Here is a 27476-nt window from a genome sequence, read left to right on the forward strand (position 1 = left end):
GGGCGTGTGAACGGGGCTGGGGGCACCGGCGACCGGACCGGGGGTCCAGAGGGGGCGAACCGGGACCGGGACCGGGGGTGTGAACGGGACTGGGGGCACCGGGAGTCCGGAAGGGGTGAATTGAGACCGGGACCGGGACCGGGGGTGTGAACGGCGCTGGGGGGCGTACCGGGAGTCCGGAGGGGGCGAATTTGCTCCGGTACCGGGACTGGGACCGGGGGCGCGGCGGGACCGGTGGTGTGAACGGGGCTGGGGGGGCACCGGCGACCGGACCGGGGCTCGGAGGGGGCGAACCGGGACCGGGGGATGTGAACGGGGCCGGGGGCACCGGGAGCTCGTAGAGGGCGAATTTGCACCGGGACCGGCACCGGGACCGGGCTGGGGGCGTGGGGGCTTCACTTGACCGGACCGGAGGGCCCCGGGCCGGGCCGGAGGCGCCGCGCGGGGCCGGTCCCGGCCCGGTGAGGGCGGCCGCTGCCGGTGCCACCGCCCCGGGCGGGTCCCGGGAGGGGCGGGGAGGGGCAGCGGGGTGTCCTCCCCCCCTCCGCCATCCCCGGCCCGGCCCGGCCCGGCCCCGCCCGCCCCGGGGCCCCGCGCCAGGTGCATTCCCGGGCACGCTCCGCCGCTACCGGCGCCCGCGATGGAGCCGCACCGGGAGCGGCACCGGGCGCTGCTGCCGCTGCTGCTGCCGGTGCTGCTGCTCCCCGCGCCCGGCTCCGCGCAGGCAGGTGAGCACCGGCACCGGCACCGGCACCGGCACCGGGGGCAGCGGGGCTGCGCCGTGGGATCGGGCACAGGGGAACCGGGGAAGCACCGGAGCGCTCGGGGCTCCCGGGATGGGCGGCGGGAGCGGGAGCGCTCGGGGGTGGCGGCGGTGCTGCTGTCCCGACTCCGCCGGTACCGGACCCCGCTCCAATCCCGGTAATTCCCGCGGCTGTTTCCGCCGCGGGGGCGTCCCGGGATCCCCCGGTGCTGCCCCCGGGGGGACCGCACGGCTCCGGGGACACCGGGACCGGCGCTGAAACCTCCCCGGGACTGCGGCTCCGGCGGGGCTGGGGCTCGGTGGCCGCTCCCGGGGCTCGGTGCCCCTTTCCGGGACTCGGTCCTTGGCTCGGTGGCCGCCCCCGGGATCCGTCCTAGACTCGGTGCCCCTTCCCGGGGCTCGGTCCCGCTCTCGGTGCCCTCTCCCTGATTCGGTCCCGGGGCTCGGTGCCCCTTTTTGGGGCTCGGTCCTGTTCTCGGTGTCCCCTCCCGGGGCTCGGTGCCCCCTCCCGTTCTCGGTGTCCCCTCCCGTTCTCGGTGTCCCTTCCCGGGCTCGGTCCCGTTCTCGGTGCCCCCTCCCGTTCTCGGTGCCCCCTCCCGGGCTCGGTGTCCCCTCCCGGGCTCGGTCCCGTTCTCGGTGCCCCCTGCCGGGGCTCGGTCCCGTTCTCGGTGTCCCCTCCCGTTCTCGGTGTCCCCTCCCGTTCTCGGTGTCCCCTCCCGGGCTCGGTCCCGTTCTCGGTGTCCCCTCCCGTTCTCGGTGTCCCCTCCCGGGCTCGACACCTGCGGCCCCGCAGCTGCCCGGGCTAATTTTAGGCTGCGGGGCCGAGCCCGGCGATGCTTTTGGGCTCCGGGCGGGACCCCCGAGGGGGGTCGGGGGTGGGGGGGATCCTTCCAGCGGGGGACCCCCGGAGGATCCCCCCGGTGCCGTCCCGCGAGGCCGCCCCGCACCCCCGGTACCCCGGAAGGGCCGCGGCCGCCCGGGAGTTGTTTTTCAATCCCCAAAGGAAAAACACCGAGGGCTGGACGCGCAGGTGGGGCCGGCGCCGCCCCGAAACACCGGGGGATGCCCGGGGGGGGTGCCCGGGGGTGCCCGGGGGTGGGGGGCACACCGGGGGGACCCCTCGCTGTGTCCCCCGCTCCATGTGCCACCGGCGACGCTTCGGGTGCCACCCACGGGCTCCGGATCCGAGGGGACAGAGGGAGCCTCGGGGACACTCGGGGGGCTCGGGGACACTCGGGGGGCCCGGGGACACCCCGGGGACACCCCGGGAGCGGCCCCAGCTCTGCACCCCCCAAACCCCGGCTCTGAGAGCCCCCTTTGTTCGGGGCCCGGCACGCACACAGCCCCCTTTGTGCCGCCGCCGGGACCGAGGGCAGGAGGTCGCTCCGAGCCCCTCCCGGTGCCCCCCGGTGCCCCCGGTGCTATTCCTGGCGCCGGGGGCCGCGGTGGCACGCGGTTGATAGCGGGGACGTGCCGGAGCTGCCGGCGGGGCCCCGCGCTGATAACGCCCGGTCCCGCCGCCGCCGCGGCGCCCGGGGGGAACCGGGGGGGTCCCACCATCGCCGCCCACCCCCCCGCGGGCAGGTGCAACCGGGGGTCGCGGCCCCCCAAAATCCCCCCGCGGGACCCTCGGAGCCTTGAAGGTGTCGGTGGGTCATTAACGGAGGAGCCGGCGGACAGGGCTGGATGCTGCCCCCCGGCACCTTGGGGTCCCCCCCGGTCCCCCCCGGTGTTTCACGGGGGTCGCAGCACCCCCCGGCCCGGGCTCCCCCCGTGCCCCTCCCCGGTGCGGCGGGGCCCGGGGCCGCTGCCGTCGCAGCTGGGACCTTTTTATAGCCCCGTTCCCTGCTCAAATGGCCCGGGCCGGGCCGGGGGGGCCCTTCCCGTGCGTGCCCCGAGCTCCGCCGCCGCCCCCGGAGGGGTCCCGGGCCGGACAAAGCCGCCTTTGACCGCGGCCCCCCCTCCCCGCGCCCCGGCCTGAGTCACGGCTGGCGGATCCGGGGGGGCCCCGCGCCCCTCGGTGCCCCCGGGGGTCCCGGTTTGGGGGGCGTCCCCCGCCACAATCGCGGCTTTGTGCGGTGCCGGCCCCGCGCACAAAGGGGGCCCTGTGCGCCCGCACGACAACCGGGGGACCCCGAGCCGCCGCCCCCGCCGGGACCCCGCAGCGGGGCGGGCGCGGGGCTCGGCCCGCGGGGCGGCGGCGGCGGCGGGGCCGAAGTCCGGGCGGGCGTGGCGGGGCCGTGCCCGAGGCGCCCGCCTTGCGCAAGGCTCGCCCGGCCGGTTCGGGCACCGCGAGCGGGGAGGGACCGCGAGGGAGCGGCGGGGGAGGACCCGGGGCGGGGAGAGCGGCGGGGAGGGGGACACCGCGGGCTGGGTGACACGGAGGGGACACGGCCACCGCGGGCTGGGTGACACGGAGGGGACAGGGACATGGAGGGGACAGGGACATGGAGGGGACAGGGACACCGCGGGCTGGGTGACACGGAGGGGACAGGGACACCGTGGAGGGGACAGGGACACCGTGGAAGGGACAGGGACATGGAGGGGACAGGGACACCATGGAAGGGACAGGGACATGGAGGGGACAGGGACATGGAGGGGACAAGGACATGGAGGGGACAGGGGCGTGGTGGAGGGGACACGGCCACCATGGAGGGGACAGGGACACCGTGGAGGGGACAGGGACACGGAGGGGACAGGGACATGGAGGGGACAGGGACATGGAGGGGACAGGGACACCGCGGGCTGGGTGACATGGAGGGGACAGGGACACCATGGAAGGGACAGGGACACCATGGAGGGAATAAGGACATGGAGGAGACAGGGGCATGGTGGAGGGGACAAGGACATGGAGGAGACAAGGACGTGGTGGAGGGGACAGGGACACCCTGAAGGGGAACACCATGGAGGGGTGGGGACGTTTGCAGGGGACACCATGGAAAGGACAGAACCCCCATGGGGACACTGCCATAGCCAGGAGACCATGGAGGGGACAGGGCCACCACGGGGGCCACCACGGGCAGGACATGTCCAGCTCTGAGGGGACAGGAGTAGTGACCATCCAAGGGACGTTGTGACCACTGAGGAGGTGACACAGCGACCATGGGGACCGTGGCCAGTTTGGAGGGGTTGGGGACATCAAGGGACGTGAAGGGGATGACATGGCCATGAGGAGGTGACACAACCACCACGACCGTGGCCACCACGGGCAGGACATGGCCAGCTGGGAGGGGACATTGCTGTGACCGTGCAGGGGTGGCTGTGGTGGCCCCAGTGGCCCCGTTGCCCATGGTGGCTGTGGTGGCCCTGGTAGCCCTGGTGGCCCTGGTCACCCTGGTGACTGTGGTGGCCCCAGTGACGTGGTGGCCCTGGTGGTCATGGTGGCCACGGTGGCCCCGGTGACCCTGGTGATCCTGGTGGCCCTGGTGACCCTGGTGATCCTGGTGGCCCTGGTGACCCTGGTGGCTGTGGTGGCCATGGTGGTGGCCCCAGTGGCCCTGGTGGCCCCGGTGGCCATGGTGGTCCCGGTGACCCTGGTGGCCCTGGTGGCTGTGGTGGCCCTGGTGGCCCCAATGGCCCTGGTGGCCGCGGTGGCCCCGGTGACCCTGGTGGCTGTGGTGGCCCTGGTGGCCGTGGTGGCCCTGGTGGCCCCAGTGGCCCTGGTGGCCGTGGTGGCCCTGGTGGCCCCAATGGCCCTGGTGACCCTGGTGGCCATTGTGGCCCTGGTGGCTGTGGTGGCCCCGGTGGCCCTGGTGGCCATGGTGGCCCCGGTGACCCTGGTGGCCCTGGTGGCCGCGGTGGCCCCGGTGACCCTGGTGGCCGTGGTGGCCGCGGTGGCCCCGGTGACGCGGTGGTGCCCGCAGTGTGCGCGGGGACGCTGAACGGGCTGAGCGTGACGGGCGACGCGCAGCACCAGTACCAGACCCTGCACAAGATGTACAACAACTGCGAGATCGTCATGGGCAACCTGGAGATCGTCCTCATCGACCACACCCAGGACCTCTCCTTCCTCCAGGTGACCCCCAGGGACACGCGGGGGTGGCCGAGGGGGGGACGTGGCCAGCTCCGAGGGGACAGGGACCTCAGAGGGGACAGGGACCTCAGAGGGGACAGGGACCTCAGAGGGGACATCGCTGCGGTCATCAAGGGGAGGACGTGGCCAGTTTGGTGGTCACATGTCCACCATGGAGACCATGGCCACCATGTGCAGGACATGGCCAGCTGGACATGTGGACACGGGACCATGGTCATTAAGGGGAGGACGTCACCATTGAGGTGACACAGCCACCATGGGGACAGTGGCCACCATGTTCAGGACATGTCCAGTTGGACATGTGGATGTGGGACCATGGCTATCAAGTGGAGGATGTGACCATTGAGGTGACACAGCCACCACAGGGACAGTGACCATCAAAAGGAGGACATGGCCAGTTTGGGCATGACATGTCCATCATGGGGACCATGGCCATCAAGGGGAGGATGTGACCATTGAGGAGGTCACATGTCCACCATGGGGATCATGGCCACCATGTGCAGGACATGGCCAGCTGGACATGTGGACATGGGGCCATGGCCATCGAGGGGAGGACGTGACCATTGAGGTGACACAGCCACCATGGGGACCGTGACCATCAGTTGGAGGACATGGCCAGTTTGAGGGCCACATGTCCACCATGGGGACAATGACCACCAAAAGCAGGGCATGGCCAGGAGGACATGACCAATTTGGAGGTGACATGTCCACCACGGGGACAGTGACCATCAAAAGCAGGGCATGGCCAGGAGGACATGACCAGTTTGGAGGTGACACAGCCACCACGAGGACAGTGACCATCAAAAGGAGGACATGGCCAGTTTGGAGGTGACACAGCCACCATGGGGACCATGGCCATGGCCACCATGTGCAGGACATGGCCAGTTTGACATGGGACCATGGCCATCAAGGGGAGGACGTGACCATTGAGGAGGTGACATGTCCACCATGGGGACCATGGCCATGGCCACCATGTGCAGGACATGTTCAGTTGGACACGTGACCATGGCCATCAAGGGGAAGATGTGACCATTGAGGAGGTCACATGTCCACCATGGGGGCCATGGCCACCATGTGCAGGACATGTTCAGTTGGACACGTGACCATGGCCATCAAGGGGAAGATGTGACCATTGAGGAGGTGACATGTCCACCACGGGGACAGTGACCATCAAAAGGAGGACATGGCCAGGTGGACATGTGGACATGGGGCCATGGCCATCGAGGGGAGGACGTGACCATTGAGGTGACATGTCCACCACGGGGACCGTGACCATCCATTGGAGGACATGGCCATTTTGAGGGCCACATGTCCACCCCGGGGACATCGGCCATGGCCACCAGGTGACCCCGAGCCCCCCGCAGACCATCCGGGAGGTGACCGGCTACATCCTGATCGCCATGAACGTGTTCTCGGCGCTGCCGCTGCAGAACCTGCGCGTGATCCGCGGCACGCAGTTCTACGAGGAACGCTTCGCGCTCTTCGTGCTGCTCAACTACAACCCCAACACCACCCACGCCCTGCGCCAGCTCGGCCTCAACCAGCTCACGGGTGGGACACCGGCCTGGGGACACCACTCAGGCTTGGGGACATCGTGGTGGGCCGGGGACACCGGCCTGGGGACATCATGGAGGGTTGGGGACATTGTGTGGGGTTGGGGACATTTTGGGGTGTTGGGGACATTGTGTGGGGTTGGGGACATTTTGGGGTGTTGGGGACATCATGGAGGGTTGGGGACATTGTGTGGGGTTGGGGACATCATTGAGGGCTGGGGACATCACAGGGGGTTGAGGACATTGCAGGGGCTGAGGACATTGTGGAGGGTTGAGGACATCATTGACGGTTGGGGACATTGTGGGATTGGGGACATTGGGTGGTTGAGGACATTATGGGGTTGGGGACATCGTAGGAGTTGGGGACATCACAGGGGCTGGGGACATCTTTGAGGGTGGGGACGTCATGGAGGGTTGGGGACATCACGGGGCTTGGGGACATCGTGGAGTGTTGAGGACATTGTGGTGGGTTGGGGACATCATGGAGGATTGGGGACACCGTGGTGGACTTGGGACATCATGGAGGGTTGGGGACATTGTGGGGGGCCGGGGGGTCTGTCTTGTCACCCCCTGTCACCCCCTCATGTCCCCCGTCCTCTGTGCTGTCCCTTGGAGCAGGGATGGTCCCCAAGGTTCCTGTCCTGTTCCTGCTCTACCAGGCGGGTCTGGGGGGGTCTGTCCGTCCTTGTCACCCCCTGTCACCCCGATGTCACCCCGATGTCACCCCGATGTCACCCCCTGTCACCCCCTGTCACCCCGTTGTCCCCCTGTCCGCAGAGATCCTGGCAGGGGGGGTGTACATCGAGAAGAACGCGCAGCTCTGCCACGTGGACACGGTGGAGTGGAGGGACATCATGAGGGACCCGCGCCTGGAGCCGCTCGTGCGGGACAACGGCCGCGGCTGTGCGCGGGGACCCGGGCTTGGGGGGGCTGGGGGCGCCCCGGGGTGTGGGGGCACCCCTGGGTGTGGGGGCACCCCTGGGTGTGGGGGGCTGGGGGCACCCCGGGGTGTGGGGGCGCCCCGGGGTGTGGGGGGCTGGGGGCACCCTTGGGTGTGGGGGGCACCCCGGGCTTCGGGGTGTGGGGGCACCCTTGGGTGTGGGGGCACCCCGGAGTGTGGGGGCACCCCTGGGTGTGGGGGGCTGGGGGCGCCCCGGGGTGTGGGGGCACCCCTGGGTGTGGGGGCACCCCGGGCTTTGGGGGGCTGGGGGCACCCCGGGGTGTGGGGGGCTGGGGGGCACCCCGGAGTGTGGGGGCACCCCTGGGTGTGGGGGCACCCCGGGGTGTGGGGGGCTGGGGGCACCCCTGGGTGTGGGGGCACCCCTGGGTGTGGGGGCACCCCTGGGTGTGGGGGGCTGGGGGCACCCCGAGTTTGGGGGGCTTGGAGGTCACCCCTGGGTGAGGGGTCACGTTGGGGTCATCCCTGGGTTTGGGGTCAATCCTGGGTTTGGGGAGCTTGGGGGTCCCTGTGGATGCCCCATTTTTGGGGTAACCTTTGGGGTGCCCCATTTTTGGGGTCTCTTTGGGGTGCCCCATTTTTGGGGTCCCTGGAGGGTGTCCCCATCTTTGGGGTGCCCCATTTTTGGGGTCCCTTCGGGGCGCCCCATTTTTGTGGTCCCTTTGTGGTGCCCCATTTTTGGGGTAACCCTTTGTGGTGCCCCGTTTTTGGGGTCCCTTCGTGGTGCCCCATTTTTGGGGTAACCCTTCGGGGCGCCCCGTTTTTGGGGTCCCGGGGTGACGCCCGCTCCGTCCCGCAGGCGCCCCGTGCCACGAGAGCTGCGGCGGGCACTGCTGGGGGCCGGGCCCCGACGACTGCCAGAAACGTGGGTACCGGGGGGCTTCGGGGGGGATCGGGGGTTCGGCCGGACCCCCGGCCCCGGTGGTGCCCCGGTGGTGCCCGGTGGTGCCCGGTGGTGCCCAGTGGTGCCCGGTGGGGCCCCCGATGCCCCGGTGGTGCCCGGTGGTGCCCGGCAGTGCCCGGTGGTGCCCGGTGGTGCCCCGGTGCCCCGGTGGTGCCCGGTGGTGCCCCGGCGGTGCCCCTGATGCCCCGGTGGTGCCCGGTGGTGCCCTGGTGCCCCGGTGGTGCCCGGTGGTGCCCCGGTGGTGCCCCGGTGCCCCGGTGGAGCCCCGGTGGTGCCCTGGTGCCCCTGATGCCCCGGTGGTGCCCGGTGGTGCCCCGGTGCCCCGGTGGAGCCCCGGTGGTGCCCTGGTGCCCCGGTGGTGCCCGGTGGTGCCCGGTGGTGCCCCCGATGCCCCGGTGGTGCCCGGTGGTGCCCTGGTGCCCCGGTGGTGCCCGGTGGTGCCCGGTGGTGCCCGGATGGCGCCCCAGTGCCCCGGTGGTGCCCGGCGGTGCCCCGGTGCCCCGGTGGTGCCCCGGTGCCCCGGTGCCCCAGCGGTGCCCCGGTGGTGCCCGGTGGTGCCCCGGTGGTGCCCGGTGGTGCCCCCGGTGCCCCAGTGGTGCCCGGCGGTGCCCCGGTGCCCCGGTGGTGCCCCGGTGGTGCCCGGCGGTGCCCCGGTGCCCCGGTGACCGCGCTGTCCCCGCAGTGACCAAGACCATCTGCGCCCCGCAGTGCAACGGGCGCTGCTTCGGCCGCGCGCCCAACGAGTGCTGCCACGAGGAGTGCGCGGGCGGCTGCACCGGGCCCCTGCGCACACACTGCTTCGTACGTCCGTCCGTCCGTCTGTCTGTCCGTCCGGCTGGCTGTCTGTCTGTCCCTCCAGCTGGCTGTCCGGCTGTCCGGCCACCCCTGTGTCTGTCTGTTTGTCCGGCCAACCGCCGGCCCCTGTGTCCGCTCGGCGTTCGGCCGGCCGGCCATCCCTCCCCGTGTGCGTGCGTCCGTCCATCCCTGTGTCCGTCTGTTCATCCGTCCATCCATCCTATGTCCATCTGTCCGTCCCTGTGTCTATCCATCCATCCAACCATCATCCATCCCCATGTCCATCTGTCCATCCATCCATCTCCATGTGTGTGCGTCCATCCATCCATCCGTCCATCCCATGTCCGTCCGTCCATCCCCTGTCCATCCGTCCATCCCATGTCCATCCATCCATCTGTCTGTCCATCCGTCCATCCCATGCCCACCTGTCCGTCTGTCCGTCCACAGGCCTGCCGCCACTTCAACGACAGCGGCTCGTGCGTGCCGCTGTGTCCATCCCCATGTCCATCCCTGTGCCCATCCCCGTGTCCATCTGTCCATCCCCATGTCCATCTGTCCATCCCCATGTCCATCTGTCCATCCCATGCCCACCTGTCCGTTTGTCTGTCCGCAGGCCTGCCGCCACTTCAACGACAGCGGCTCATGCGTGCTGCTGTGCCCATCCCCGTGTCCATCTGTCCATCCCCATGTCCATCTGTCCATCCCCATGTCCATCTGTCCATCTGTCCATCCCATGTCCGTCTGTCTGTCCGCAGGCCTGCCGCCACTTCAACGACAGCGGCTCGTGCGTGCCGCTGTGCCCATCCCCGTGCCCATCCCCGTGTCCATCCCCGTGTCCATCCCCGTGTCCATCCCCATGTCCATCTGTCCGTCTGTCCATCCCACGTCCATCTGTCCATCCCGTGTCCGTCTGTCCGCCCGCAGGCCTGCCGCCACTTCAACGACAGCGGCTCGTGCGTGCCGCTGTGCCCATCCCTGTGTCCATCCCCGTGTCCATCTGTCCATCCCCATGTCCATCTGTCCATCCCCATGTCCATCTGTCCATCCCATGTCCATCTGTCCATCTGTCCATCCCATGCCCATCTGTCCGTCTGTCTGTCCGCAGGCCTGCCGCCACTTCAACGACAGCGGCTCGTGCGTGCCGCTGTGCCCATCCCCGTGTCCATCCCCGTGTCCATCCCCATGTCCATCCCCATGTCCATCTGTCCATCCCCATGTCCATCTGTCCGTCTGTCCATCCCACGTCCATCTGTCCATCCCGTGTCCGTCTGTCCGTCCGCAGGCCTGCCGCCACTTCAACGACAGCGGCTCGTGCGTGCCGCTGTGCCCGCAGCCGCTCATCTACAACAAGCTGACCTTCCAGCTGGAGCCCAACCCCGACACCAAGTACCAGTACGGGGGGGTCTGCGTGCGGCAGTGCCCCCGTGAGTTTCGGGGGGTCTCGGGGGGGTTCTGGGGGCGGCCCTGGGGTGGGGGGGACACCGAGCGACCCCCGAGGCGTCCCCCCAGACAACTTCGTGGTGGACCAGAGCTCGTGCGTGCGCGCCTGCCCCAACGACAAGATGGAGGTGGAGAAGAACGGGCTGAAGATCTGCGAGCCCTGCGCGGGGCTGTGCCCCAAGGGTACGGGGGCAGTTTTGGGGTCCCCCATGGGGGGTCTGGGGGTGGTGAGACCCCCCTGACCCCCTGCCCACGCCCCGCAGCCTGCGAGGGCACCGGCGCCGGCAGCAAGTACCAAACGGTGGACTCCAGCAACATCGACACCTTCATCAACTGCACCAAGATCCTGGGCAACCTCGACTTCCTCATCACGGGCCTGGAGGGGTGAGGGGTGGAATTTGGGGGGCTCGTGGGGGGGCTTTAGGGGGTGCAGCCCCCCTCCCCAGCCCCGCTGACCCCCCCGGCCCCGCAGGGACCCCTGGCGCAACATCTCGGCGCTGGACCCGGAGAAGCTGAACGTGTTCCGGACGGTGCGGGAGATCACGGGTGAGCAGCGGGGCTGGGGGTGCTGGGACCCCCCCGGAGCCTCCCCGAGACCCCCGGGACCCCCGAGACCCCCCGGGACCCCCTGAGCCCTCGGTGTCCCCCCAGGCTACCTGAACATCCAGTCCTGGCCCAAGCACATGAACAACTTCAGCGTCTTCTCCAACCTCGAGACCATCGGGGGACGGAGCCTCTACAAGTGAGGAGCCCCTGCCCGGCATCCCCCATCCCCAGATTCCCCCTTTTCCCATCCCCGAATTCCCCCTTTTCCTCATCCCCAAATTCCCCCTTTTCCCAATCCCCAAATTCCCCCTTTTCCCATCCCCGAATTCCCCCTTTTCCCCATCCCTGAATTCCCCCTTTTCCCCATCCCTGAATTCCCCCTTTTCCTCATCCCTGAATTCCCCCTTTTCCCAATCCCCAAATTCCCCCTTTTCCCCATCCCTGAATTCCCCCTTTTCCTCATCCCTGAATCCCCCCTTTTCCCAATCCCCGAATTCCCCCTTTTCCCAATCCCCAAATTCCCCCTTTTCCCAATCCCCAAATTCCCCCTTTTCCCCATCCCCGAATTCCCCCTTTTCCCCATCCCTGAATTCCCCCTTTTCCAATCCCCGAATTCCCCCTTTTCCCAATCCCTGATTTCCCCATTTTCCCTAATTCCTGCATCCCTGAATTCCCCATGTTCCCAATCCCCGAATTCCCTGTTTTCCCTAATTCTGCATCCCCCGGTATCCCGATCCTTGAGCATCCCCTCAATCCCAGAATATCCCCGCGGCTCCCGGGGCATCCTCCCGGTTCCTCCCCCGGCTCCCGGAGCGGCTCCCGGTTCATTCCCGGGCTCCCTTAGCATCCCCGGCCGCTCATTCCCGGTTCATCCCATGCCGTTAATTCCCGCTTCATCCCTCGGCTCCCGGTTCATTTCCGGGCTCCCGGTTCATCCCCCGGCTGCTCATTCCCGGTTCCCCCCGGGCTCCCGGTTCACCCCCGCCTCCCGGTTCACCCCCAGGCTCCCGGTTCGCCCCCGACCGTTCATTCCCGGTTCACCCTCTGCCTCCCGGTTCACTCCCGGTCTCCTGGTTCCCCCCCGCCTCCCGGAGCATCCCCTGGCCGTTCATTCCCGGTTCACCTCCGGGCTCCCGGTTCATCCCCAGTCGTTCATTCCCGGTTCATCCCCCGACTCCCGGTTCATCCCCGGGCTCCCGGTTCATCCCCCGACTCCCGGTTCATTCCCCGGCTCCCGTTCATCCCCCGACTCCCGGTTCATCCCCGGGCTCCCGGTTCATTCCCCGGCTCCCGGTTCATCCCCTGCCACTTATTCCCGGTTCACCCCCGCCTCCTGGTTCACCCCCAGGCTCCCGGTTCGCCCCCGACCGTTCATTCCCGGTTCACCCTCTGCCTCCCGGTTCACTCCCGGTCTCCCGATTCCCCCCCGCCTCCCGGAGCATCCCCTGGCCGTTCATTCCCGGTTCACCCCGGGCTCCCGGTTCACCCCCGTCCACTCATTCCCGGTTCATCCCCCGACTCCCGGTTCATTCCCCGGCTCTCGGTTTCCCCCCGGGCTCCCGGTTTCCCCCGGTTTCCCAAAGCATCCCCGGCTGCTCATTCCCCGTTCATCCCCCGACTCCCGGTTCATTCCCGGGCTCCCGGTTCATCCCCGGGTTCCCGGTTCATTCCCGGGCTCCCGGTTCATTCCCGGGCTCCCGGTTCATTCCCGGGCTCCCGGTTCATCCCCGGGCTCCCGGTTGCCCCCCGCCTCCCGGAGCACCCCTCGGCCGCTCATTCCCGGTTCCCCGCCGGTGTCCCGGTTCCCCGCCGGTTGATCCCCGGTGTCCCGGCGCCCCGTTCCCGCAGCCGCGGCTTCTCGCTGCTGATCATGAAGAACGAGAACGTGACGTCGCTGGGGCTGCGCTCGCTGCGGGAGGTGAGCGCGGGCCGCGTGTACATCACGGAGAACCGGCGGCTCTGCTTCCTGCACACCGTGCACTGGGCCGCGCTGCGCCGCAGCCGCGCCGACCTCGACATCCGCAACAACCGGCCCCGCAGCAAGTGCCGTGCGTGGGGGCTGCGCGGGACCCCCGGGACCCCCGGGACCCCCCGGGACCACCGGGACCCCCCCGGGACCATCCCCGGGACACCCAGACCCCTCGGGAGAGTCCCGGTCCATCCCACAGGGACCCCCAACAACCGGCCCCGCAGCAAGTGCCGTGCGTGGGGGGCTGCGCGGGACCCCCGGGACCCCATGGAACCCCCCGGGACCCCATGGGACCCCCCGGGACCCCCGGGACCCCATGGAACCCCCCGGGACCCCATGGGACCCCATGGGACCCCCCCCCGGGACCCCATGGGACCCCCGGGACCCCCCCCCGGGACCCCCCGGGACCCCCGGGACCCCCCCCCGGGACCCCCCGGGACCCCCGGGACCCCCCCGGGACCCCCACCGGGACCCCCCGGGACACCCAGACCCCTCGGGAGGGTCCCGGTCCATCCCACAGGGGAGGGGTCACCGGGACCCCCAACAACCGGCCCCGCAGCAAGTGCCGTGCGTGGGGGGCTGCGCGGGACCCCCGGGACCCCACCCCGGACCCCCCGGGACCCAAATCCCACACTGAACCCCAATCCCTTACCCTGCGAGGGGCGCGGGACCCCCGGGACCACCCCGGGACCCCCAGACCCTCCCGGGGGCGATCCCAAACTGAGACCCCCGGGGACCCCAAACTGAGACCCCCAGAGATCCCAAACTGAGACCCCCATCCATCCCATAGAGAAGGGGAGACAGGGACCCCCAAATCCCGCACTGAACCCCAATCCCTTACCCTGCAAGGGGCGCGGGACCCCCGGGACCACCCGGGGACCCCCAGACCCTCCCGGGGGCGATCCCAAACTGAGACCCCCGGGGACCCCAAACTGAGACCCCCGGGGACCCCACACTGAGACCCCCATCCATCCCATAGAGAAGGGGAGACAGGGACCCCCAAATCCCGCACTGAACCCCAATCCCTTACACTGGGAGGGGGCGTGGGACCCCCCCTGGGACCCCTCGGGGACCCCAAGACCCACTCTGAGCCCACGGGTGACCCCAGCCCCTCTCTGCCCCCCAACCCTTCTGCCCCCCAGCCCCACTCTGAGCCCAAGGGTGACCCCAACCCACCCTGCCCCCCAACCCCTTCTGCCCCCCAGCCCCCCCTGACCCCCAGCCCCACTCAGACCCCCTGGTGACCCCAGCCCCCCTGACCCCGAGCTCCTCTGGCCCCCAACCCCCCCCGACCCCCAGGGTGACCCCAGCCCCTCTCTGCCCCCCAGCCCCTCTCAGACCCCCTGGGTGCCCCGTGCCCCCCCTGCCCCCCAGACCCCCCTGACCCCCAGCCCTCTCAGACCCCACGGGTGACCCCAGCCCCTCTCTGCCCCCCTGCCCCCCACCCCTCTCAGACCCCCTGGGTGACCCCAGCCCCTCTCAGACCCCACGGGTGACCCCAGCCCCTCTCTGCCCCCCTGCCCCCCACCCCTCTCAGACCCCCTGGGTGACCCCAGCCCCTCTCTGCCCCCCACCCCTCTCAGACCCCCGTGCCCCCCCAGCCCCCCGTGACCCGTGCCCCCCGTGCCCGCAGAGCAAGAGGGCAAGGTGTGTGACCCGCTGTGCTCGGCCGAGGGCTGCTGGGGGCCCGGCCCGGGGCAGTGCCTGTCCTGCCGCTACTACAGCCGGAGGGGCGTCTGCGTGCCCACCTGCCGCTTCAGCCAGGGGTCAGCGGGCACCGGGGCACGGGGGGCACCGGGGGCACGGGGGGCACCGGGGGCACGGGGGGTGAGGGGGGCACGGGGGGTGAGGGGGGCAAGAAGGGCACGGGGGGAAAAGGGGACATGGAGAGCATGGGGGGCAAGGGGGCAAGGGGGGCATGGTGGGTGAGGGGGGCACGGAGGATGAGGGGGGCAAAGGGGGACATGGGGGGCACGGGGGTATGGAGGGCAAGAAGGGCACGGGGGGATATGGGGGGAATGGAGGGCATGGGGGACAGAGGGAGACGTGGGGGGCACGGGGGAAAAGGGGACATGGAGGGCATGGGGGGCAAGGGGGCGCACGGGGGGTGAGGGGGGCACAGGGGGATAGGGGGGACATGGGGGGCATGGGAGCGGTTATGGGGGCACGGGGGATATTTGGGGCATGGTGGGCACAGGGGGCAAGGGGGCATGGGGGGCATGGGGGGCACAGGAGGCAAGGGGGGCACAGGAGGCAAGGGGGGCACAGGGGGTACAGGGGACAAGGAGGAAATGGGGGGACACTGGGGGACAAGGGGGGCACGGGGGGGGACACGGTGGGGTGGGGGGACACCGGCCCTGTCACCTTTGGGGTGTCCCTGTCACATCAGACTGTCCCTGGCACCCCGGGGTGTCCCTGTCACCCCAGGGTGTCCCTGTCACCCCTGGGATGTCCCTGCCACCCCCGGGATGTCCCTGCCACCCCCATGGTGTCCCTGTCACCTTCGGGGTGTCCCTGTCACCCCGGGATGTCCCTGCCACCCCCATGGTGTCCCTGTCACCTTCGGGGTGTCCCTGTCACCCTGGGATGTCCCTGCCACCTCGGGGTGTCCCTGCCACCCCATGGTGTCCCTGCCACCCCGTGTCACCCCGCTGAGCGCTGGGGTGGCCGCAGGGAGCCGCGGGAGTTCTCGCAGGGCGGCGAATGCTCCGAGTGCCACCCCGAGTGCCAACCCATCGCGGGCGCTGCCACCTGCAACGGCTCGGTACGGCCCCGCCGCCGGCCCCGCGCCGTCCCCGCCGTCCCCACGCGGCTGTCCCCACCCGTGTCACCCACCCACCCCCCAAAACTGCAGGGCGCCGACACGTGCACGCGCTGCGCCCACTATCGCGACGGGCCGCACTGCGTGGCGCGATGTCCCGACGGGGTCCTGGGCGAGCGCGGCCCCATCTTCAAATTCCCCGACGGCGGCCGCGAGTGCCGGCCCTGCCACGAGAACTGCAGCCGCGGGTGGGCGCCGCCCCGGGGGGCTTCGGGGGGCTGGGGGGGCGGGACCCCGCTGGGACCCCGTACGGGGCGGGGTGGGGGTCCTGGGGTGTCGCTTAGGGCAGGGTGGGGGTCCCCAGAACTCTCTGGGGAGCACGCTGGGGGTCCTGGGGTGTCGCTTAGGGCAGGGTGGGGGTCCCCAGACCTCTTTGGGGGGCGTCCTTGGGAGCCCTGGGGCAGGGTGGGGGTCCTGGGGTGTCGCTTAGGGCAGGGTGGGGGGTCCCCAAACCTCTTTGGGGAGGGAATTTGGGAGCCCTGGGGCAGGGTGGGGGTCCTGGGGTGTCGCTTAGGGCAGGGTGGGGGTCTTGGGGTGTCGCTTAGGGCACGGTGGGGGTCCCCAGACCTCTTTGGGGGGCGTCCTTGGGAGCCCTGGGGCAGGGTGGGGGTCCTGGGGTGTCGCTTAGGGCAGGGTGGGGGTCCTGGGTTGTCGCTTAGGGCAGGGTGGGGGTCTCCAAACCTCTTTGGGGAGGGAATTTGGGAGCCCTGGGGCGTCATTTTGGGGGTCCTGGGCAGGTTGGGGGGGCTCAGGACCCCGCTGGGACCCCGTACGGGGCAGGGTGGGGGTCCTGGGGTGTCGCTTAGGGCAGGGTGGGGGTCCCCAAACCTCTTTGGGGAGGGAATTTGGGAGCCCTGGGGCAGGGTGGGGGTCCTGGGGTGTCACTTAGGGCAGGGTGGGGGTCCTGGGGTGTCACTTAGGGCAGGGTGGGGGTCCCCAAACCTCTTTGGGGAACAGGGTGGGGGTCCTGGGGTCAGGACTGGGGGCTCGGGACCTCCCTGGTGGCATTTTGGGGTCTGGAGACCCCGCGGGGCACAAGTCGGGGTTCGGGGTCCCCCCATCCTGGGGGGGTCCCCCGGGGGCTGAGCCCCATCTCCCACCCCACAGATGTGTGGGGCCGCTGCTGCGGGACTGCCTGGGGGACGCCCTGCCCGTGGCCAGGTACGGGGGGCTCGGGGGTCCCGGGGGGCTCGGGGGGTCCCGGGGGGCTCGGGGGTCCCGGGGGGCTCGGGGGTCCCGGGGGGCTCGGGGGGTCCCGGGGGGCTCGGGGGTCCCGGGGGGCTCGGGGGGTCCCGGGGGGCTCGGGGGGGGTGTTGGGGGGCTCGGGGGTCCCGGGGGGCTCGGGGGGTCCCGGGGGGCTCGGGGGGTCCCGGGGGGCTCGGGGGGTCCCGGGGGGCTCGGGGGGGGTGTTGGGGGGCTCGGGGGTCCCGGGGGGCTCGGGGGTCCCGGGGGCTCGGGGGTCCCGGGGGGCTTGGGGGTCCCGGGGGGCTCGGGGGGGGTGTTGGGGGGCTCGGGGGGTCCCGGGGGGCTCGGGGGTCCCGGGGGGCTCGGGGGGCTCGGGGGCTTCGGGAGATCCCGGGGGGGCTGCAGGGACCCCGAGGGGCAGCGGGGACCCTCACCCGGTGCTTTTCCCCATCCCCATCCCCATCCCCATCCCCATCTCTTGCCCGTTCCCACACCGGTTCCGCCCGTTCCCGGTGCCGGTCCCACCCCGGTCCCGCCTGTTCCCGGTACCGTTCCTGGTGCCATTCCCGGTGCCACTCCCGGCGCTGTTCCCGGTGCCACTCCCGGTCCCTCCCGTTCCCAGTGCCATTCCCGGTGCCGCTCCCGGTGCCGCTCCCAGTGCCATTCCCGGTACCGTTCCCGGTGCCATTCCCGGTGCCACTCCCGGTCCCTCCCGTTCCCGGTGCCGTTCCCGGTGCCGTTCCCGGTGCCATTCCCGGTGCCATTCCCGCCCGCTCCCGGTGCCGTTCCCGGTGCCTCTCCCGGTGCTGCTCCCGGTGCCTCCCGTTCCCGGTGCCGTTCCCGGTGCCATTCCCGCCCGCTCCCGGTGCCGTTCCCGGTGCCATTGCCGGTGCCGTTCCCGGTGCCGCTCACGGTGCTGTTCCCGGTGCCATTCCCGGTGCCATTGCCGGTGCCGTTCCCGGTACCGTTCCCGGTGCCGTTCCCGGTGCCATTCCCGGTGCCGTTCCCGGTGCCGTTCCCGCCCGCTCCCGGTGCCATTGCCGGTGCCGTTCCCGGTGCCGCTCCCGGTGCTGTTCCCGTTGCTGTTCCCGGTGCCATTCTCGGTGCCGTTCCCGGCGCCGCTCCCGGTGCCGCAGGCGGACGCCGACGCTGATCGCGGTCATGGTGGTCGGGGCCGTTTTCCTCTCGTGCTCGCTCGTGCTGCTGGCGCTGCTCTACTGGCGGGGCAAGAAGATCCAGAAGAAACGGGCGATGCGGCGCTACCTGGAGCGGGGCGAGGTCAGCGCCGGGACAACCGGAGCGGCGCCGGGAGCGGCCCCGGGGCGGTGGGGAGGGGTCCCGGGGCGGCGGGGAGGGGTCTCGGGGCGGCGGGGAGGGGTCCCGGGGCGGTGGGGAGAGGTCCCGGGGCGGCGGGGAGGGGCCCCGGGGCGGCGGGGAGGGGTCCCGAGATGGCGGGGAGGGGTCCCGGGGCGGCGGGGAGGGGTCTCGGGGCGGCGGGGTGGGGTCCCGGAGCGGCGGGGAGGGGTCCCGGGGCGGCGGGGAGGGGTCCCGGGGCGGCGGGGAGGGGTCTCGGGGCGGCGGGGTGGGGTCCCGGGGCGGCGGGGAGGGGTCTCGGGGCGGCGGGGTGGGGTCGGGTCCCGTGTCCGGCCGGGCAGAGCCGCGTCCGGTCTCGCCACCGGCCCCGTCCGGCCCCGTCCCTCTCCAGCTCTGCTTCCGTGCCGGTCGCTCTCCGTCCTCGTCCTGCTGTGCTGCTGTCCCTGTCCCTGTCCCTGTCCCTGTCCCTGTCCCTGTCCCCAATGTCCCGATCCCTGTCCCGATCCCTGTCCCTGTCCCTGTCCCTGTCCCTGTCCCTGTCCCTGTCCCTGTCCCTGTCCATGTCCCTGTCCATGTCCCTGTCCCCGTCCCTGTCCTGTCCCTGTCCATGTCCCTGTCCCGATCCCTGTCCCTGTCCCTGTCCCTGTCCCTGTCCCTGTCCCTGTCCCTGTCCATGTCCCTGTCCCTGTCCCTGTCCCCTCCCTGTCCCCGGTCCCTGTCCCGGTCCCTGTCCCCAATGTCCCTGTCCCCAATGTCCCTGTCCCTGTCCCTGTCCCTGTCCCTGGTCCCTGTCCCGTGTTCCAATCCCAATCCCTGTCCCTGTCCCTGTGTGTGTCCCTGTCCCCATCCTATTCCCATTCCATCCCTTTCCCCATGCCTGTCCCCACGCCGTGTCCCCATCCCATGTCCCCATCCCCACACTGTGTCCCTGTCCCCACGCTGCGTCCCCTCGCCGTGTCCCTGTCCCCATCCCCACGCCGTGTCCCTGTCCCCACCCCATGTCCCCACGCCGTGTCCCCATCCCGTGTCCCCATCCCGTGTCCCCACGCCATGTCCCCATCCCGTGTCCCCATCCCGTGTCCCCTCGCTGTGTTCCCGTCCCCACGCCGTGTCCCCATCCCGTGTCCCTGTCCCGTGTCCCCACGCCGTGTCCCCATCCCGTGTCCCCATCCCGTGTCCCCGTCCCCACACCGTGTCCCCATCCCGTGTCCCCATCCCGTGTCCCCATCCCGTGTCCCCACACCGTGTCCCCACACCGTGTCCCCATCCCGTGTCCCCACACCGTGTCCCCATCCCGTGTTCCCGTCCCCACGCCGTGTCCCCTCGCCGTGTCCCGCAGAGCCTGGAGCCGCTGGACCCCAGTGAAAAAGCCAACAAGGTCCTGGCCCGGATCTTCAAGGAGTCGGAGCTGAAGCGCCTCAAGGTGCTGGGCTCGGGCGTCTTCGGCACCGTGCACAAGGTGGGGCTTGGGGTGCCACCCCATGGATCCCCCCATGGATCCCCCCATGGATCCCCCCATGGATCCACCCATGGATCCCCCCATGGATCCCCCCATGGATCCCCCCATGGATCCCATCCCATGGATCCACCCCATAGATCCCACCCCCATGGATCCACCCCATGGATCCCATCCCATTGATCCCATCCCATAAATCCCACCCCATAGATCCCACCCCATGGATCCACCCATGGACCCACCCCATGGATCCCCCCATGGACCCACCCCATGGATCCACCCCATGGATCCACCCCATGGATCCCATCCCATAAATCCCACCCCATTGATCCCAGCCCATGGATCCCCCCATGGATCCCCCCATGGATCCCCCCATGGACCCACCCCATGGATCCACCCCATGGATCCGCCCCATGGATCCCATCCCATAAATCCCACCCCATTGATCCCAGCCCATGGATCCCCCCATGGATCCCCCCATGGATCCCCCCATGGATCCACCCATGGATCCCCCCATGGACCCACCCCATGGATCCACCCCATGGATCCGCCCCATGGATCCACCCCATAGATCCCACCCCCATGCATCCACCCCATGGATCCACCCCATAGATCCCATCCCATAGATCCCACCCCATTGATCCCATCCCATAAATCCCACCCCATGGATCCATCCCATGGATCCACCCCATGGATCCCATCAATCCCACCCTCACTGATCCCATAAATCCTACCCCATAGATCCCACCCCATGGATCCACCCCATGGATCCACCCCATGGATCCATCCCATGGATCCACCCCATAGATCCCATCCCATAAATCCCACCCCATTGATCCCATCCCATAAATCCCACCCCATGGATTCACCCCATGGATCCACCCCATGGATCCCATGGATCCCACCCCACTAATCCCATAAATCCCATCCCAAATCCCATAAATCCCATCCCAAATCCCATCCCAAATCCCGCCGCTCCCGTTACCGCCCCGTGGCTCCGGCCCCGCAGGGGATCTGGATCCCGGACGGGGATTCCATCAAGATCCCGGTCAGCATCAAGGTGATCCAGGGCTGGAGCGGGCAGCAATCCTTCCACGCCGTCACCGACGTGAGCGCCGGGCACCGGGGGCACCGGGGGGGCACCGGGGGCACCGGGGGGGGGGCACCGGGGGGTTTGGGGGGTCCAGGGGCACTGGGGGTTTGGGGGGTCCGGGGGAACCGGGGGGTTTGGGGGGGTCCCCCTTGGGCCGGGGGGTCTGGGGATGCTCCAGGGCAGCTCTGGGGGGCTGACGCTGTCCCCCCAAAGCCGGGGGGATTTGGGGACACCCTGGGGACACCCTGGGGCCACTGGGGATGCTCTGGGGACACTGGGGACACCCTGGGGACACCCAGTGACACCCAGTGACCCTCGGGTCTGACGCTGTCCCATGGAAACCAGGGGGATTTGGGGACACCCTGGGGACACCTGGTGACATCCAGTGACACCCGGTGACCCCGGTGACCCCGGTGACCCGGTGACCCCGGTGACCCGGGTGTGACGCTGTCCCATGGGAGCCAGGGGGATTTGGGGACACCCCAGTGACCCCGGTGACCCGGGTGTGGCGCTGTCCCATGGGAGCCAGGGGGATCTGGGGACCCCCGGTGACCCGGTGACCCGGTGACCCGGTGACCCCGGTGACCCGGCGTGGCGCTGTCCCATGGGAGCCAGGGGGATTTGGGGACCCCCGGTGACCCCGGTGACCCGGTGACCCCCGTGACCCGGCGTGGCGCTGTCCCATGGGAGCCAGGGGGATTTGGGGACCCCTGGTGACCCCGGTGACCCCGGTGACCCGGTGACCCCCGTGACCCCGGCGTGGCGCTGTCCCATGGGAGCCAGGGGGATCTGGGGACCCCTGGTGACCCCGGTGACCCCGGTGACCCCGGTGACCCGGTGACCCCCGTGACCCGGCGTGGCGCTGTCCCCAGCACATGCTGGCCATCGGCAGCCTGGAGCACTCGTACATCGTGCGCCTGCTGGGGATCTGCCCGGGCCCGCAGCTGCAGCTGGTGACGCAGCTGCTGCCGCTGGGCTCGCTGCTGGCCTACGTGCGCAAGAACCGCGCCAGCATCGGGCCCCAGCTGCTGCTCAACTGGTGCGTGCAGGTGGCCAAGGTCGGTGCCGGGGCTCCTCGCCGCCTCTGGGTCCCAGAAACGGGGAGAGAAGGGGTTGGGGGGATCCTCGGCTTCCTTCTGTCCTAGAAACGGGGAGAGAAGGGTTTGGGGGGATCCTCGGCTTCCTTCTGTCCTAGAAATGGAGAGAGAAGGGTTTGGGGGGATCCTTGGCTTCCTTCTGTCCCAGAAACGGGGAGAGAAGGGGTTGGGGGGATCCTCGGCTTCCTTCTGTCCTAGAAATGGAGAGAGAAGGGTTTGGGGGGCTTCTCGCATTCCTTCTGTCCCAGAAATGGAGAGAGAAGGGCTTGGGGGGCTCCTGTGCATTCCTTCGGTCCCAGAAACGGGGAGGGAAGGGGTTGGGGGGATCCTCAGCTTCCTTCTGTCCTAAAAATGGAGAGAGAAGGGCTTGGGGGGATTCTCGCCTTCCTTTGGGCTTAAATACTGAGCATGAAGGGTTTTGGGGGGATCCTTCACTTCCTTCTGTCCTAAAAATGGAGAGAGAAGGGGTTTGGGGGCGCTCCTCGCCTTCCTTCGGTCCTAAAAATTGAAAAAGAAAAGGGTTTTGGGGGAATCCTGCTGATTCATTCTGTCCCAAAAACCAAGAGGTTAAATGGGGATGAGGGTTTGAGGGGCTCCTGTCTATCCCTGCTGTCCTCAAGGCTGAGGGTGAAGGGTGTTGGGGTGGTTCCTTATTTTATAAATTTAATATAATAATATAATATAACATAATATAATAGATTATATTACTTATTTTACCTACATAACATTATGTTATATTACATTACTTTAAATTATATGATGGTTATATAACATAATGCAATGTAGGTAAAATAAGTACTATAATATAATCCATTATATTATATTACTTGTTTTACCTGCATTACATTATATTATATTGTTTTATATATATATGATATGATATGATATGATATGATATGATGATATGATATGATTGATATGATATGATTCTATTCTATTCTATTCTATGATTATGATTTATATTATATTATATTTAATATTATATTATATTATATTATATTATATTATATTATATTATATTATATTATATTATATTATATTATATTATATTATATTATATATACATCAATACATAATTATCAACACAATACAACCAACACAACACTTGCAATCCACAATAATGCAAATAATACCCCTCTACACCCCTAAAACAACACTCCCCATCCCCCAGAACAACACATACAACAACACAATCTTTTATAATTTTTTTTTAATACCCAAATACCGATTATTTTATCGACAAACCCCCCAAAATCCCCTTTTCCACCCGCTGCGGCCGCAGGGCATGTACTACCTGGAGGAGCACCGCATGGTGCACCGCAACCTGGCGGCGCGCAACGTGCTGCTGAAGTCGCCCAGCCAGGCGCAGGTGGCCGACTTCGGCATCGCCGACCTGCTCTACCCCGACGACAAGAAGTACTTCTACAACGAGCTCAAGGTGGGCGCGCGGGGACACGGGAAACGGCGTTGGGGACACGGGAAACGGCGTTGGGGACACGGGAAAATGGCATTGGGGACATGGGAAATGGCACAAATGGCATTGGGGACATGGGAAATGGCATTGGGGACATGGGAAATGGCATAAATGGCATTGGGGACAGCAAAATGGCACTGGGGACACGGGAAACGGCACTGGGGACACGGGAAATGGCATTGGGGACACGGGAAATGGCACCGGGGACACGGGAAATGGCATTGGGGATATGGGAAATGGCAGTGGGGACACGGGAAATGGCAGTGGGGACATGGGAAATGGCATTGGGGATATGGGAAATGGCACAAATGGCATAAATGGCATTGGGGACAGCAAAATGGCATTGGGGACACGGGAAATGGCATTGGGGACACGGGAAACGGCACTGGGGACATGGGAAATGGCACAAATGGCATTGGGGACATGGGAAATGGCATTGGGGACACGGGAGATGGCACTGGGGACACGGGAAATGGCACTGGGGACACGGGAAATGGCAGTGGGGACACGGGAAATGACACTGGGGACACGGGAAATGGCACTGGGGACACAGGAAATGGCACTGGGGACACGGGAAATGACATAAATGGCATTGGGGACAGCAAAATGGCATTGGGGACATGGAGAATGGCATTGGGGACACGGGAAATGACACTGGGGACACGGGAAATGGCACTGGGGACACAGGAAATGGCACTGGGGACACGGGAAATGACATAAATGGCATTGGGGACAGCAAAATGGCATTGGGGACATGGAGAATGGCATTGGGGACACGGGAAATGACACTGGGGACACGGGAAATGACACTGGGGACACGGGAAATGGCAGCGGGGACACGGGAAACGGCGTTGGGGACACGGGAAATGGCATTGGGGACATGGGAAATGGCACAAATGGCATAAATGGCATTGGGGACAGCAAAATGGCATTGGGGACACGGGAAATGGCATTGGGGACACGGGAAACGGCACTGGGGACATGGGAAATGGCACAAATGGCATTGGGGACATGGGAAATGGCATTGGGGACACGGGAGATGGCACTGGGGACACGGGAAATGGCAGTGGGGACACGGGAAATGACACTGGGGACACGGGAAATGGCACTGGGGACACAGGAAATGGCACTGGGGACACGGGAAATGACATAAATGGCATTGGGGACAGCAAAATGGCATTGGGGACATGGAGAATGGCACTGGGGACACGGGAAATGGCAGCGGGGACACGGGAAATGACACTGGGGACACGGGAAATGGCAACAGGGACACAGGAAAATGGCATTGGGGACATGGAGACTGGCACTGGGGACATGGGAAAATGGCACAAATGGCATTGGGGACACGGGAAATGACATTGGGGACACGGGAAACGGCATTGGGGACACGGGAAATGACACTGGGGACACAGGAAACAACACTGGGGACATGGGAAACGGCACAAATGGCATTGGGGACATGGGAAATGGCATTGGGGACACGATAAACGACACAAATGGCATCAGGGCACAGGAAAATGGCACAAATGGCATTGGGGACACGGGAGATGGCACTGGGGACACGGGAAACGGCATAAATGGCATTGGGGACACAGGAAATGGCATAAATGGCAGCGGGGACACGGGAAACGGCACTGGGGACATGGGAAAATGGCATTGGGGACATGGAGAATGGCACTGGGGACACGGGAAATGGCATCAGGGCACGGGAAAATGGCAAATGGCATTGGGGACAGCAAAATGGCACAAATGGCATTGGGGACACGGGAAATGGCACAAATGGCATCGTGGACAGCAAAATGGCACTGGGGACATGGAGAATGGCATTGGGGACACGGGAAACGGCACTGGGGACACGGGAAATGGCACAAATGGCATTGGGGACACGGGAAACGGCATAAATGGCATTGGGGACACGGGAAATGGCATTGGGGACACGGGAAATGGCATAAATGGCATTGGGGACATGGGAAAATGGCATTGGGGACATGGGAAACGGCATTGGGGACACGGGAAATGACACTGGGGACACGGGAAATGACACTGGGGACACGGGAAATGGCACAAATGGCATTGGGGACAAGGGAAACGGCATTGGGGACACGGGAAATGGCATTTGGGACACGGGAAATGGCATAAATGGCATTGGGGACACGGGAAATGGCACAAATGGCATCGGGGACACGGGAAAATTGGCATTGGGGATATGGCAAAATGGCACTGGGGACAGATAAATGGCACAAATGGCAGCGGGGACACGGGAAATGGCACAAATGGCATTGGGGATATGGCAAATGGCATTGGGGACAAAAATAAATGGCACAAATGGCACTGGGGACATGGGAAATGGCACAAATGGCAACTGGGACACGGGAAATGGCATAAATGGCATTGGGGACAGCAAAATGGCACTGGGGACACGGGAGATGACACTGGGGACATGGGAAATGGCATTGGGGACACGGGGGTGGCAGCAGGGACACGGAGAATGGCAGCGGGGACATGGGAGAATGGCACAAATGGCATTGGGGACAAAGATAAATGGCACCCATGTCACCCCAAATGGCATCCCATTGTCCCCATGTCCCCACATTGTCCCCGTGTCCCCATGTCCACGTGTCCCCGTGTCCCCATATCCCCATGTCCCCATGTCCCCGTGTCCCCCTGTCCCCGTGTCGCCATGTCCACGTGTCCCCATGTCCCCATGTCCCCGTGTCCCCATGTCCATGTGTCCCCCTGTCCCCATGTCCCCGTGTCCCCCTGTCCCCGTGTCCCCCTGTCCCCGTGTCGCCATGTCCACGTGTCCCCATGTCCCCATGTCCCCGTGTCCCCATGTCCACGTGTCCCCATGTTCATGTGTCCCCATGTCCCCATGTCCCCGTGTCCATGTCCCCATGTCCACGTGTCCCTGTGTCCCCATGTCCCCATACCCCCATTGTCCCCATGTCCCCATGTCGCCATGTCCCCGTGTCGCCATGTCCACGTGTCCCCCTGTCCCCATGTCCCCATGTCCCCATGTCCATGTGTCCCCATGTCCCCCTGTCCCCATGTCCCCATGTCCACGTGTCCACGTGTCCCCATGTCCCCATACCCCCATTGTCCCCATGTCCCCACATTGTCCCCGTGTCCCCATGTCCACGTGTCCCCATGTTCACGTGTCCCCATGTCCCCATGTCCATGTCCCCATGTCCACGTGTCCCCGTGTCCCCATATCCCCATGTCCCCATGTCCCCCATTGTACCCATGTCACTGTGTTGTCCTCACATCCCCATGTCCCTGTGTCCCCACGTTGTCCCCACGTTGTCCCCATGTCCCCCACTGTCCCCATGTCCCCACATTGTCCCCATTGTCCCCGTGTCCGTGTCCCCTGTCCCGCAGACGCCCATCAAGTGGATGGCGTTGGAGAGCATCCACTTCGGCAAGTACACGCACCAGAGCGACGTCTGGAGCTACGGTGAGCAGCCCGCTGTCCCCAGGGTCCCCGGTGTCCCCAAAGTCCCCTTGTGTCCCCCTCTGTCCCCCAGTGTCCCAACTGTCCCCAGTGTCCACAATGTCCCCCTGCTGTCCCCCTGTGTCCTCCCATGTCCCCTGCTGTACCCCTGGTGTCTCCGGCTGTCCCTGCTGTCCCCTACTCTCCCCTGGTGTCCCTGCTGTCCCCGCTGTCCCCTGGTGTCCCTGTGGCTCACGAGCTGTCCCCTGGTGTCCCCCCTGTCCCCTCTGTCCCCCAGGGGTGACGCTGTGGGAGATGATGACCTTTGGGGCTGAGCCCTACATCCCCTGTGTCCCCACTGTCCCCTGCTGTCCCCGGTGTCCCCATAGCTCACGGGCTGTCCCCATGGCTCATGGGCTGTCCCCACTGTCCCCTGCTGTCCCTGGTGTCCCCATGGCTCACGGGCTGTCCCCTCTGTCCCCCCTGTCCCCTCTGTCCCGCAGGGGTGACACTGTGGGAGATGATGACCTTCGGGGCCGAGCTGTACATCCCCTGTGTCCCCACTGTCCCCTGCTGTCCCCGGTGTCCCCATGGCTCATGGGGTGTCCCCATGGCTCACGGGCTGTCCCCACTGTCCCCCTCTGT

The 27476-nt window shown here is 67.1% G+C and overlaps 1 protein-coding gene across 1 annotated transcript in view; it reads left to right on the forward strand.

Annotated features, from left to right (window-relative positions):
* Positions 1-621: 621 nt before the first annotated feature.
* Positions 622-27476, forward strand: part of ERBB3 (erb-b2 receptor tyrosine kinase 3) — a 33415-nt gene continuing 6560 nt past the window's right edge. The window contains exons 1-22 of the mRNA XM_077788712.1: positions 622-728; positions 4627-4778; positions 6161-6347; positions 7127-7252; positions 8107-8172; positions 8894-9012; positions 10289-10430; positions 10516-10629; positions 10710-10830; positions 10919-10992; positions 11098-11188; positions 12841-13040; positions 14595-14727; positions 15635-15725; positions 15816-15970; positions 16890-16943; positions 18104-18245; positions 19621-19740; positions 20747-20845; positions 21703-21888; positions 23210-23365; positions 26780-26855. Coding sequence (XP_077644838.1) covers positions 641-728; positions 4627-4778; positions 6161-6347; positions 7127-7252; positions 8107-8172; positions 8894-9012; positions 10289-10430; positions 10516-10629; positions 10710-10830; positions 10919-10992; positions 11098-11188; positions 12841-13040; positions 14595-14727; positions 15635-15725; positions 15816-15970; positions 16890-16943; positions 18104-18245; positions 19621-19740; positions 20747-20845; positions 21703-21888; positions 23210-23365; positions 26780-26855 — 2692 coding nt within the window. The 5' untranslated portion in view covers positions 622-640. The remainder of the gene's footprint in view (positions 729-4626; positions 4779-6160; positions 6348-7126; positions 7253-8106; positions 8173-8893; positions 9013-10288; positions 10431-10515; positions 10630-10709; positions 10831-10918; positions 10993-11097; positions 11189-12840; positions 13041-14594; positions 14728-15634; positions 15726-15815; positions 15971-16889; positions 16944-18103; positions 18246-19620; positions 19741-20746; positions 20846-21702; positions 21889-23209; positions 23366-26779; positions 26856-27476) is intronic.

This window comes from Lonchura striata, chromosome 27 (genome assembly GCF_046129695.1).
Source record: "Lonchura striata isolate bLonStr1 chromosome 27, bLonStr1.mat, whole genome shotgun sequence".
Lineage (NCBI taxonomy): Eukaryota > Metazoa > Chordata > Aves > Passeriformes > Estrildidae > Lonchura > Lonchura striata.